Source organism: Microtus pennsylvanicus, chromosome 11, assembly GCF_037038515.1.
Source record: "Microtus pennsylvanicus isolate mMicPen1 chromosome 11, mMicPen1.hap1, whole genome shotgun sequence".
In the NCBI taxonomy this organism is placed as follows: domain Eukaryota; kingdom Metazoa; phylum Chordata; class Mammalia; order Rodentia; family Cricetidae; genus Microtus; species Microtus pennsylvanicus.
The window spans coordinates 99,642,842-99,655,875 of NC_134589.1; the positions used below are offsets into that span (position 1 = coordinate 99,642,842).

The 13,034-nt window shown below is 54.1% G+C and overlaps 1 protein-coding gene across 1 annotated transcript in view; it reads right to left on the minus strand.

Moving 5' to 3' along the window:
* Window positions 1–430: 430 nt before the first annotated feature.
* Window positions 431–13,034, minus strand: part of LOC142831655 (uncharacterized) — a 109,378-nt gene continuing 96,774 nt past the window's right edge. Inside the window, 12 exon segments of the mRNA XM_075941857.1 lie at window positions 431–508; window positions 1,855–1,964; window positions 2,548–2,589; window positions 2,592–2,724; window positions 2,811–3,015; window positions 3,586–3,686; window positions 6,578–6,697; window positions 6,733–6,912; window positions 7,800–7,807; window positions 8,305–8,411; window positions 9,767–9,876; window positions 12,101–12,265. Of these exon segments, the coding sequence (XP_075797972.1) occupies window positions 431–508; window positions 1,855–1,964; window positions 2,548–2,589; window positions 2,592–2,724; window positions 2,811–3,015; window positions 3,586–3,686; window positions 6,578–6,697; window positions 6,733–6,912; window positions 7,800–7,807; window positions 8,305–8,411; window positions 9,767–9,876; window positions 12,101–12,265 (1,359 nt within the window).

A 13,034-nucleotide genomic window follows, 5' to 3' on the forward strand; every position in this document is an offset into this window, starting at 1 on the left:
CAGCTTTGTGTGCTCAGGTAGCAGTAAGGTTATTCTCAGGTGTTACTCCTTTAACCCTCAGGCAGTTCACTCCCTGCCCCCAGACAGGATCTCTCAGTGGCCCAGAGTTAGCCTAGTTGGGCTTTAGCAGGCCTAAGCTGGCTGGCCAGCTAGTGAACCCCAGGGATTCCTGTCTCTGCCTCCTCAGCCCTAATGCAACAATCATGGCCTCACAGCGGGCACGAGCGTGACAAGCACAAACTCACACCCTGGTGTGACAAGCACGGCCTCACACCCAGTGTTAGTGTGACAAGCACGGCCTCACACCCAGTGTTAGTGTGACAAGCACGGCCTCACACCCAGTGTTAGTGTGACAAGCACGGCCTCACACCCAGTGTTAGTGTGACAAGCACGGCCTCACACCCAGTGTTAGTGTGACAAGCACGGCCTCTCACCCAGGTGTGACAATCATGGCCTCACCCCCGGGTGTGACAAGCACGGCCTCACACCCATATTTCCGCTCCCAGTTCTGGGGGATTAGCCCATGCTTGTAGCACTTCATCAGCCAAGCTGTCTCTCCCAGTGGTTCTTGTTTGTTTTCTAAGAAACTGTATAATTTTTATTTTCATGTATGAGTGTTTTTCCTTCATGTCTGTCTGTGTACCATGTGTGTACCTGGTGCCTGTGAAGTCAGGACATCAGTTCCCCTGGGACTGGACTTATAGGCAGTTGTGAGCCATTATGTGGGTGCTGGGAATCGAACCTAGGTTCTCTGTAAGAGCAGCCAGTGATCTTAACCGCTGAGCCATCTCTCCAGCATCCACACATCAGTCCAGGCGGATCTCACACTAGCTTTCCTCCTGTTTCCGCCAACAGTTCCTTCTTCGTAAGAACTGCTCTGCACACACTTTGTTAGGGCTCTGCTCACCATAGAACTGAGCACCTACCATCCCAGCAGGAGCACAGAGAATGGCGTTGGTTTTCATTTGGGATGGGGCCCGGGTGAGAACTTAGCACCACACTGCGGAGGAACAGCAGGAGCACAGAGAATGGCGTTGGTTTTCATTTGGGATGGGGCCCGGGTGAGAACTTAGCACCACACTGCGGAGGAAAGGCCGAGGGCACAGAGTCCTGGGCACAAAGCAGATTGCAGCTCCATGGGGTCACAGGTATCCTGGACACACAGTCTGAGGAATGGGGCAGGCAGGGTCCACCTGAAATCAATGCCAGCCCATCACTGAGCCTGCCCATCACCCGTGCCTGCCCATCACCCGTGCCTGCCCATCACCGAGCCTGCCCATCACCCGTGCCTGCCCATCACCGAGCCTGCCCATCACCTGTGCCTGCCCATCACCCGTGCATGTCCATCACCCGTGCCTGCCCATCACCCGTGCATGTTCATCACCCGTGCCTGCCCATCACCCGTGCCTGCCCATCACCCGTGCCTGCCCATCACCCGTGCCTGCCCATCACCCGTGCCTGCCCATCACCCGTGCCTGTCCATCACCCGTGCCTGCCCATCACCCGTGCATGTTCATCACCCGAGCCTGCCCATCACCGAGCCTGCCCATCACCCGTGCCTGCCCATCACCCGTGCCTGCCCATCACCCGTGCCTGTCCATCACCCGTGCCTGCCCATCACCCGTGCCTGCCCATCACCCGTGCCTGTCCATCACCCGTGCCTGCCCATCACCCGTGCATGTCCATCACCCGTGCCTGCCCATCACCGAGCCTGCCCATCACCGAGCCTGCCCATCACCCGTGCCTGCCCATCACCGAGCCTGCCCATCACCGAGCCTGCCCATCACCGAGCCTGCCCATCACCGTGCACCCATCCTCCACTGAGCCTAGGGGAAGGGTATTCCCACAGTTTACCTGCCAGGCCCGGGCGAGCTCCTCCAGGCCGGCAGCTTCCGTGCCATCCGGCAGCATTAGCTCATCATCTGCTTCTTTATTGTTGGTACCCAGAAGGCCAGCAGATGTACCTGTAGGGCAGGAGGAACCTACTGGGAAAGCCTCCGTCTCCTCTCCCCAGGACTCCAGAGCTCCCAGAAGCGGGGGTGACAGCGGGGGAGAGGATCTGGAGATAGTGTCTATGCCTTGCAATGCTTCCCCCACTGGGCCAGTTAGCAAGCTTTCCGGGAACCTCTTGGGGGTCTAGCTGCGTGATGGGGACCTCATGAGAGCCGACTTCTCTCTGTGTGTACTGCCCCCAGGGAAGAAAGCCAAGATGGGTCAGAAACCCTGGGCCAGATGTTGGCCCTGGGAACAGGAGTGAGTCACTCAGCCTCTGCTGGGTCATCTATAACGGAACAGGACCCACCAGGACTAGAAGTAGATAGCTGTGTCATACTAGCAAGGAGGCCAACAGTCACTGCCACCCCAACAGGGAAGTGGCCAGTCAGCAAAGACAACCTTCGGGATTATTTCTGCCTCTTGCCCATTGGCTTCTTCCCCACCAGGAACACCAACAACGGTGCTACCGAGAAAGGGACACATCACCCTCAGCCCTGGAGTCTGGCCATGGGGTAGCCAAAAAGGCCCTTGTGGGCAGCACCGAGCCCCGACCCACCGTGGTGCTCAGGCCCAGCGTCAGGCTGCCGAGGCCTGTGGTACATCATAAGAGACAGACACATCATCCTCATGGCTCAGCTCAACCTGGGACCCAGTGTTCAGCATAGTAGGAAGCGGGTCTATATCCCAGCAGCTGTCCCGAGGCCTGACAGTGTTGTACAGCTTGTAAGCCTGTGGACCACACGGGTAAGGCCTGAATCATTCCCAGCACCAAACCTTTAGGTGACAAAGACAAGAAGCTCCTCCCACTCCCAAGCACGCACCTTGGGATACAGAATGAGGGTTGTGTGGTTCAGCTCCACTTGAAGGGCCATGAACCCTAAGCCTGTGCAGCTCAGTATCAGAGAGAACGTTTGGGGAGTGAAGTCCTTGGCTGGGAGGAAGCTGCTGCAGCAGGGACCCAGGCCCCATACCGGACCATCAAAGTCACCAGGTTCCTGGTACCGGCAACCACAGCGTAATCTGAGATGAGGCCAGGCAAGATCAACACTAAGTAAACCTGCCCAGGAACAAGTGTGTTCCCAAGTCTGGGGTCTCTGCATTCAGGGGTGCTGGGCTTCCTCTGTAGAAGGCCTTGGGCTCAGATGCTGTGCATAGAGCCCACAGGAGCCAGCCATGCTATCCTTCCTACTGCACAGAAAGAAACCGAGGCTGAAGAAGTTGGTACAGCAGTGTGAGCCAGACACCGCCTCCCCAGCAAGCCTGCACTCAGCCAGCGGCCTTCCAACTCCAGCTGGAACCCGGCCTGCTCCTTCATGGCCCTCTGGGAGAAGGCTGGCCTCAGAAGGCGCCCTCGGCAGCTGTGTACTCCCCGTTATATTCCGGACAAAATCCAAGGTCTGTAGCCCCAGATGACCTCATCAAGCCCAGAACCTTGTGGGACTGAGGGCTTGGCAGGCTTTCCTGTGGCTGCTTGTCATCAACCCCTTACTAGGCCCTTTGCCCCATAGGCACAGGGTTTCCCAGGGAGGAGGTGGACAGGTCAGGCAGGACTTAGGCTGGAAGGGCCTCCTCCGTAGATGCTGCCGGCACCCATAGAACTCAGCTAGCACGTTAGCCTCAGGCAGCTGCGGAGTGGCCGCAGGAGTTTCTCCCGCATCCAGGGGTTCATCTTCCACTGGCAGCAGAGGTTCCTGGAAGGGACACAGAGGAGCTGGACCCCCTATGACGCTGGGATGTCCCACTGAGCCTCACCGCCTTTCCCTGGTGGGTGGTGATGTCACATTAGCAGGCTATCCCCTAGAGAGGGCCTGCCTCTGTCTGGGAAAGTGTCCTTACAAGATGGACCAAGGCCCTGCAGTAAAGGCGCAGCTGTCTGATTTTTTTTACCCTGCTCCAGGGTGCAGTGGGGTGATAGGGTGGGCACGGACACCAAGGAAGGGGAAGCCCACTCAGGGTGCTGTGTCACTGACACTTGTATCAGGGATACAAACATAGTGAGATGATGCCGAATGGGCCAGAACAGGGTTCAGCCAAAGGGAAGCTGGAAAGGGCAAAATGATCGTTGGGATTTCCACAGGCACCGAAAAGACTCTAGAACTTTCCCAGACTGTGGAACAGAGCCCAGCAAACCTGGGGTTTGAAGGAGCAAGGAGGCAGCTAACACTGGGATACAGTAGGAAGGGGGATGGGCCCTGGGCATGGCCACCACAGAGCTACAGGAACAAACCTTCACTGTCACAAGAGACCCCACTCAGTCCCATCTGCTGGAGCGTTCTTCCTACACAGACCCTGCCAGGTTTGCAGCTGTATCTCCACTCATTCTCCTAGGAGGCATGTCCCAAGTTTACAGGTGGGTAAACTGAGGCAGAATAGGAGTCCAACCAAGTAGGACCAAGCTTTTCATACCCAGAAGGCACCATTCTGCCACCTGCTGGAGTAGGTGGGAACTGCAGGCATTCTTGGAGGCTCCTACCTGTGCGTCCTGTGCTGCCACTTGTCCAGGCTAATCCCTGTTCACCCAACACCTAAGGTGCCAGCACCTTGCCTCAGTCTTCCAGAGCTGTGTGAGAATAATTCCTGTGGCTCAAGACACCACATTTCTAGTTACACAGCATTGGTTACACACGTACAGAAACCACACAATCTTGTCACCATCTGTAAAGGGACCTCCATCATTCTTCTAGCTGCCGAGGCCACATACTTGGGAATCTTCTCTCACTCTTTCTACCACCGACCTCCAGCTGAGTCTCAGTCCTCCAGGTTAACCTTAAACATAGCTATGTTCTGACTGTCTCTCATCCCTTCCATGCCGCCACTGTCCCGGCAACCACATACCCAGCCACATTGTCAAAATAAGGCCTTACCCCCTGCCCATCTTCATAATCTGTCCTCAACATGATCTGCTATGCCCAAATCCCTGAAGTCCCCGCAAAAGCCAACAAGGAGACCGAGTCCTGTATGTAAAAGCAAAGAGCCTTTATTTTATGCAAGTTTGCAAACTCAGTCTCTCCACATGTCCAACGAACGTATTGGAATAAATGGAGAGTCCCGAGCTCAGTTAGAATTGGGTTTTTATAGTAGTAGAGGTGGGGGTGAGGGGTTTCTGAGGTTCAGGACCCCTGATTGGCTGACATTTGTCTGGGGTGTGCTGGTGAGTGTGTGCAGGCAGGAGGTCCTAACTACAGCAGTTGGAATACCAGGCATTTCCTTTGGATGGTCTGTTCTTGGGTGGTGCTCAGGTAATCTCAGCTTGTGGTTCTTCCTGCAACCAGGTATTGCTTCAGGGTAAACTACTGAGACTCGGGCCTCTTATTAAATTTATCGATGGCCGAGTTCTACACTGGCGGGTTGGAAGTAAAGAACTTCCTTTGGGTGATCTGCCCATACTTAGCTTATCATGGCTGGCCTCCACAGATCCACCTTTCCTTGGGCTAAAACCCTTGTTTGGCATGTGTGCCTATCTCCAAGCAGGAGCCAAGACCCTGGGCCACCAGGATCCTGTCCAAGGCCTGCTGGCTTCCTTACTGTTCTCCAGACACGCACCAAATGGTGCACTTGCCTCTGCCTACCCAGAATTCTCTGCTCAAAGGTAACTGGGCCGAAATGCTTGCCACACAAGCATAAGGACTGGAGGTCAGAACTCCATATGAATGCGGGGTGATCATGACGGCACTTGTAATTTCTTTCTCAGAAGGTGAGGCAGATGGTCCCCAAAGCAAACTGGCTAATAAGACTACTCATCTGTGAGCTCTGGGTTTGACTGAGAGAGCCTGCCTCAGTGAGTAAGGTGGAAAAACAAAAAAGATTATTCTATCAGCTTCAAGCCTCCATATACTGTGCACACATCTGTGGGCCCACAGAAATGTATACCACACACACAAGAAATGGGGATCCCCTTCTCGGCCAAACTGCACCATCACACACACCCCTCCTCTTCAATCCACTTGCTGACCACGGCTTTCAGTGGCACATGCCACCTAACACATAGGTCAGTGTAGTGAGCTGCATGGTGTCACACCTGATGGAGATGTATAATCAACTCCTGAGATGGCTAAGGCCTGACCTATGCTATGATCACGCAATGATTATCAGCTGCCTGCATATGCGTGAACCTATAGGCAGTGCCCACCTGGCAGTTCGGGGTTGGCAGCCCATGCCTACTTAAGGGCTGGGAGAGGTTTGCCCAGAGAGAGAGGAGAGAGAGGAAAGAGAGAGAGGAGAGAGAGAGAAAGTGAATAAAGTCCTGGAATAAACTGCAGTGAGAAGAGCTCCGGTGTGTCGTGCGTCATCCTTGCTGGATGAGATAGAGCCGTGACAGGTCAGGGACTGGGACCCTGCCCCCCAGACCAAATCCATGCAGCTGGCCAAGAATGGCTTTCCCATAGCTAAGGCTTTTGAAAAACCAAGTAGAATATGAACAGAGCTTTTGCAGAGCCTGAAACTCAGTTTCCCCTGTCAGAAGAGGACCACCTGTATGGCATTGTTGTCCTAAGAGTGAGATGGGCCAGTTTCCCATTGCTGTGTCCCGCCATGTAGCAGGAACACAGAACCCACAAGTCTCTGTGCCCCCCACTTATCTGACTGAATAACTGTACATGCTCCATAAGGATTTGCAGAGTTGCCTCAGGGCCCAGGAAACCTCAGCCCAGGACAGTGTATGGTGGGTGGTCTGGGTAGGGCAGGGACAACCATCAGAGCCACCCTCAATTAGCCCAACCCCACCTCACCCTTTCACACACACCCTCACCAGCTCCAGGGCAGCCTGAGCAGCCAAGCCTGTAGCCACTGCCTGGCTTCTTTAGCCCCCTCTCACCACACCTCATCCAGCAACTGCAGCATCACCTCTGAGTAGGCCTCCTTTAGTGTGACCAGGGGCTCTGCAATAGGGTAGTCACCCTGAGTGAGGCCCCAGAGCTCCTGGAAGCAGATGAGAACCTTTATAGTGTGAGCAAGGCAAGCCAGCCATGCCTAACATCCCAGGCCTGGAGGACATAGAGCCTGTGCCCTGGAGTAAGGCTGGGGTAGAAATAAGGGAGGGCACACTAGGACTGCTGACCTGGTTACCTGGAATTGGTGGGAAGAGCCTGCTATCCGGTTTATGCAAGTGTGCCTCCCAGCTGGAAAGCTCTGTGACAAGGCTGGTGGAACCCCTGTGTATCTACATGGTGCTTCCCTGGTAAATGCTTCCTGTGGGCATTACAGTTCAACCCAGGGGGAGTTGATGGCATCCAGTGCGACATGTTGAGGCTCTGGATGCTGCATGTAGGGTTCCTGGACTTCAGCCTCCTGCCCCGTAATCAACTCTGCTCTTTACCCTGTGCTGCAGTTGACAGTCATAGCCATGAGGACATCTGTGTGCTCCTGGCCAGTCACTGACACAGGGACTCAGGCATAGCTAGTTCTGAGCTAGGACAGAGACAAGTCCCTAGTCAGTGACACAGGGACTCAGGCATAGCCAGTTCTGAGCTAGGACAGAGACAAGTCCCTAGTCAGCGACACAGGGACTCAGGCATAGCCAATTCTGAGCTAGAGGCAGAGACAAGTCCCCACTGATTACTTTAGTCCTGGACAAGGGTCTCAGGGACTGAAGGAGGACCAAGAGTGTTCCTTAATTGTGGGGAGGCCAGGTTCTCAGCTTGCTTGGGGAGAGGGTCCTCAGGGCTGGGTTGTGTGCTAACCAGAACAGAAATATTGCTGGAGCTCATAGACAGATACCCAGTGGTGACCCTGGATTCTCACAGCAAGGCTGGGTGCATGAGAGAAGCCAGGCAGAGGGCAGATGAAGCCTGGGCAGCAGACATTACTTTGGAGCCTACGAGGATGGAGAAAGCATGTCAGAAGGGCACAGAGGCTGCAGGAGCCTAAGAAATAAGGTGTGTGTGTGGGGGGGGTCTAAAGAAATTAGACTTTCATTCTGACTGAGGCAGTAGTGTGAAGACAGGTGTGCAGGCCTGGGGACCCTGGGCCAGCATAGTGCAGGGTGTGCCCTCTCCTGTACTCAAGGTCCAGCTCATGCCGCGGCTGCTCCAGGTAGAGAGGCAGGTGACCAGTCAGCATTTGCTTGACCTGACCCTGGCCCCACAAGGTGGCCACCACCTGGCCACCTGCCTAAACAGCGCCTAGCCCCATCCAGGTCAACTGTACCAGGCACTCTGTTGCTCTATCCAGGGTGCCCACCGGCTGTACCTAGGCAGGAAAACTAAGGCAAGATCAGAGGGAAGTCTACAGAGACAGCACACTCTCCAGTCTTTTATACTGGGGCTTGAGAACTGGGCCCCCCAACATGATGCCTTAACAGGGACTACTCACCAGGTTCTGATCTCACATAGTAACCCAGGCTTGTGGTCCTCTCTTCCAGCTGGGCTCGCACCCGGGAGCTGTCATCCTGGACTGTGGGGCAAAGGGACAGGCGAGAACTGGAGAAAAGGTCCTCGTGGGCACTGGAGGATGTGCCTGCTGCCCTAAACTTGTCCACTCTGATTTTCTAGGCATTGCTGCACTTTCCAAGAGCCCTCCATCCCAGGCTTGCTTACCTCCATGTGGCTCAGCAGGGGCTCTGAAAGCCTTGTACAACTAGGAAGAGGCCCTGGTTAGCTACCTGCAGAGCCAGGCATCCCAGTGGCTGGATGTGCTGCTCACTGCTCTGAAGCAGGGCCTCCCCCTCCACGGCTCTCTTGTGGGGGCATGCCTGTAGCCTCACCCTCTTCTCTGCTCTCTGGAGCCCAGGAGGGACTGAGTTTGCCTCCATGCCTTCTCTCTCTGCCTCCCCAGTTCCCTACACAAAACCTCAGGCTGTTATGGTTTAAGAGCCTTGAGCTGTACCACTTAGGTGATCCCTTCTCCTGCTCTAGTTAAAGCCCCCACTTCACACCCACCTCTGGGTAGATGAGCTACATCCACTCCCATCCCCTGCTGCCCTACAGCCTCGCCTGACTCAACAAAGTCATGACAGATATGGATATGAAGTTCACCCCAAATCTGGGGTTTTCTTGTGCTTCTAAGTTCTCAACAGGACAGAAATAGGGATCCCCTGTCCTCCCTTGGACAAAGGTGAGGCCTAGCTTAGCTGGCCTGGATACCTGTTGTTATTCTTAAAATATTTCTAAGATGTGTGTGGCACAGCTGCTAGCCCCGAAGAGATGGTTGTCGGTCCCCCGGGGCGGGCTGGCAGAGCTGCCATGCGACAAGCGGCTACAGTTTCCCACCAGCGGGAGGGCATGCGCCGAATGGGCAGTGGCGGCAGGTAACAGACACATAAACACAAGAGATAGGCATAGGGGGCTGGAGAGATGGCTCAGTGGTTAAGAGCATTGCATGCTCTTCCAAAGGTCCTGAGTTCAATTCCCGGCAACCACATGGTGGCTCACAACCATCTGTAATGGGGTCTGGTGCCCTCTTCTGGCCTGCAGACATACACACAGAATATTGTATACATAATAAATAAATATTAAAAAAAAGAGGCATAAAGGTAAAATATTTATTACAGGAGAGAGGGAGAGATAGATAGAGAGAGAGAGAGAGAGAGAGAGAGAGAGAGAGAGAGAGAGAGAGAGAGAGAGGAGAGAGAGAGAGAGAGGATAAAAGGAGAGAAAGACAGAACACGTGCGCACGCCAAGAAAGCAGAAAAGGAAAAGGGCAAGATGGCGGCGGGCAGATCAGAGGTAATGGGCGTGGGCGTGGCTTGTCCCTTAAAGGGATGGGAAAGCACAATACCTGTCACCTTCCACTTACCTTCCATGTGGGCGGCAGAAGTCTGAAGACAGCTTAGGGCCTTAGTTTCTCATCCTTATCCATGCTGCCCTCCAGCAGGACCAGGCTTTGGGAAGCTGAGGTAGAGATGCTGCCCAGCAGGAGGAGCTGCTGAGCCCTGGAGCCTTGAAGCTATGAACCAGACGTGAGTGGGCCTGGCTACTGAGGCTGCTCTGGTTTTTGGCCTCTGCCTGTCCAAGGCTCAGGGAAGGGCTAGGGCCGATCTAATCAGTAGAGAAGAGACAGGAAAAATACCCACACTGTTCTTCCAGGAGCACCGGGTTCCCTGCTCGTCACATGGCTCGGAATCCCACCACATACAGTAGAACATATATAGCAAAGCCCACTTGTAGGTGTCTCCCCACCAACCCAGTCTAGGAGGCTTAGAACCCTTGTCCTTGCACATTCTTGAGACAGATGCAACTGGTCTGGGGATTCTAGTCCCAGTGTCCATGGGACATAAAGCCTGGGTCATTGTGTTTACCCAAATCCTGATAGGCACCCATCCTTGAGGGAGGAGGTACAAGACAAATGTTTTTGAATGAACTGGAACAATGCCAAAGGCTTCAAGGTCCCAGGGGAGGGACCATTAAAAATGACCAAGAGACTGGTAGAGCAACTGGGAGAAGGGAGACGCTCCTGCTCTGGCCACTGCCCTGTATTCTGTAGGCCAGATCCTGCAACTCAAAGCCGTGCAACCTTAAATACGGGTATCACCTTCTCATATGACATAGATCAGCAGAAAGCAGAGGTTCCTTTGAGTCTTAGGGTTGAGCTGCATTCATTAGTCTCTGATGTCTTTGCTGTGGTGGTCAAGGAAAAAGGAGGCCACAGTGGGATAAAGTAGACCGTGAATGCAAAATGCTGCATTGCTGAAGGTGGTACAGACCAGGGGCTGGGCAAGGACTGCAGGGCAGCACTGTAAGCCAAGGACAACCAGGAGCTGCTTGGAGCTAGCGTGGCTGGGGACCTAACAAGCCAGCCTTCAGTTTGTCTTCAGCGCCATTAGTTACGGCCGGAGAACAAGGACCCACCAGCCACGGTTGGCTTGGGTCTGTTGTTTGTGAGCAAAGGCTATGCACCCCACAGACTCCAGAGTGGGGTAAGGAGAGTGGAGGGTGGGGACCACATTTGGGTGCTCCCAAGTGCTTGCCCTCAGGCCTTACTCTCTGTCTCTAATTCCAGGAGTGGAATCAAGCACCCGTTTGTAGCTGGGCAGAACAGGCCTGGTTGTAAATGAGGAAGTGGCAGGCCCAGAGACTCAGCCTGATATGAATGGCCATGGCCTTTGGGCATGACCCCACCTAGAAATGTCATCTGTGATGGCTATTCTTGGTTATCAACTTGACAACATCTAGAGTTGACTAAAACCCAACTGTGGCTGGGCACACCCGTGAGGATTTCTCTCTCTCTCTCTCTCTCTCTCTCTCTCTCTCTCTCTCTCTCTCTCTCTCTTTTTTAATTTTTAAAGACAGTTTTTATTTTGAGGCAGGGTTTCACTGTAGTTTTAGAGCCTGTCCTGGAACTAGCTCTTGTAGACCAGGCTAGCCTCGAACTCACAGAGATCTGACTGCCTCTGCCTCCCAAGTGCTGGGATTAAAGGCGTGAGCCACAACCGCCCAGCTAAGACAGGGTTTTTTTCTGTGTAGTCCTGACTGTTCTATAAGTCCTCTGTGGACCAGGCTGGCCTCAAACTCGCAGAAATCCACCTGCCTCTGCCTCCCTAGTGCTGATTAAAGGTGTGCGCCACCACCACCCAGCTCAGGAATTTCCTTCTTAATTTGATAATTTAAAGTGGGAATATCTACTTTGAATCTTTTGAGGGGGTGTCATCCACCTCTAATCTGGCCTCTAATCTAACCTGCTGGCATGTCCATTCCTTCACTGGCATTAGAGCCTACTTCTTCGGCATTATGGTGTCTACTGAAGGCCAGCTGAGACATCCAGTCTCGTGGACTGAGTACTTACTGGGTTCTAGGACTTTCCATTGGTAGAAAGCCATTGTCAGGCTAGCTGGACCACAGCCTGTGAGTCACTCTAATAAGTTCCCTTTCTATAGATTCATTCCATCAGATCTGTTCCTCTAGAGAACCTTGACGGATACACCATCCTTGTCCCATTTGAGAAGGATAGAATCTGTCTCTTGGTTATAGAAAGGGAAGGAAGGACCATGGATTAATGGATGAGCCACTCTGGGGTCTGGACAATAAATATTCCCCAGAATAAATACTCTACACGCTTCTAGTCCTGGACTAGCAGCGTACAGACCTGAAGTTTCACTGACAGCCATTAGATGGCAGTGCAGCCCAGGCAGAGGGGCTGCTGGCATGGAAACTTGGAAGGATTAGACATTTACCTCCACCTGCACAGAGAAGTCAGGTGCATTAGTTCTGCTGTGGTTGTAGGGGGTGAGGCTAAAGTGCAGGCCCTGGTCAGGGTCTGGAGGAAGACCCAGCTGGTATTGAGAACGCAACAGTAGTGCACCCTGGTCCAGACTGTGATCCCCGGAGAATGAGAGGACCTGAAGGAAGACTGCAGAGGTTCAGAGGTCAGGAGACACAGGGAGAATGGCTTTGTCCCCACTGGATTTTGGCCCAAGCTGTGATCCCTCCCACCTGGATTGCTGTAACAGGCTGTGCAGGTGACAGGTCCTACTGCCCCTCCCACAACCTTCTTCAGCAAAACCTGCACATGTGCCTGTGTGGGGGTGAAGCATGCCTGAACAGGTGCCCGTGTGTGAGTGAAGCATGCCTGCACAGGTGCCCTCTGTGGGTGAAACATGCCTGCACAGGTGCCTGTGTGAGTGAAGCATGCCTGCACAGGTGCCCATGTGTGGGTAAAGCATGCCTGCACAAGTGCCCATGTCGGCGAAGCATGCCTGCACAGGTGCCCATGTGTGGGTAAAGCATGCACGCACAGGTGCCTGTGTGAGTGAAGCATGCCTGCACAGGTGCCTGTGTGAGTGAAGCATGCCTGCACAGGTGCCTGTGTGAGTGAAGCATGCCTGCACAGGTGCCCGTGTGTGGGTAAAGCATGCACGCACAGGTGCCCGTGTGTGAGTGAAGCATGCCTGCACAGGTGCCCTCTGTGGGTGAAACATGCCTGCACAGGTGCCTGTGTGAGTGAAGCATGCCTGCACAGGTGCCTGTGTGAGTGAAGCATGCCGGCACAGGTGCCCGTGTGTGGGTAAAGCATGCCTGCACAAGTGCCCATGTCGGCGAAGCATGCCTGCACAGGTGCCTGTGTGAGTGAAGCATGCCTGCACAGGTGCCCGTGTGTGAGTGAAGCAT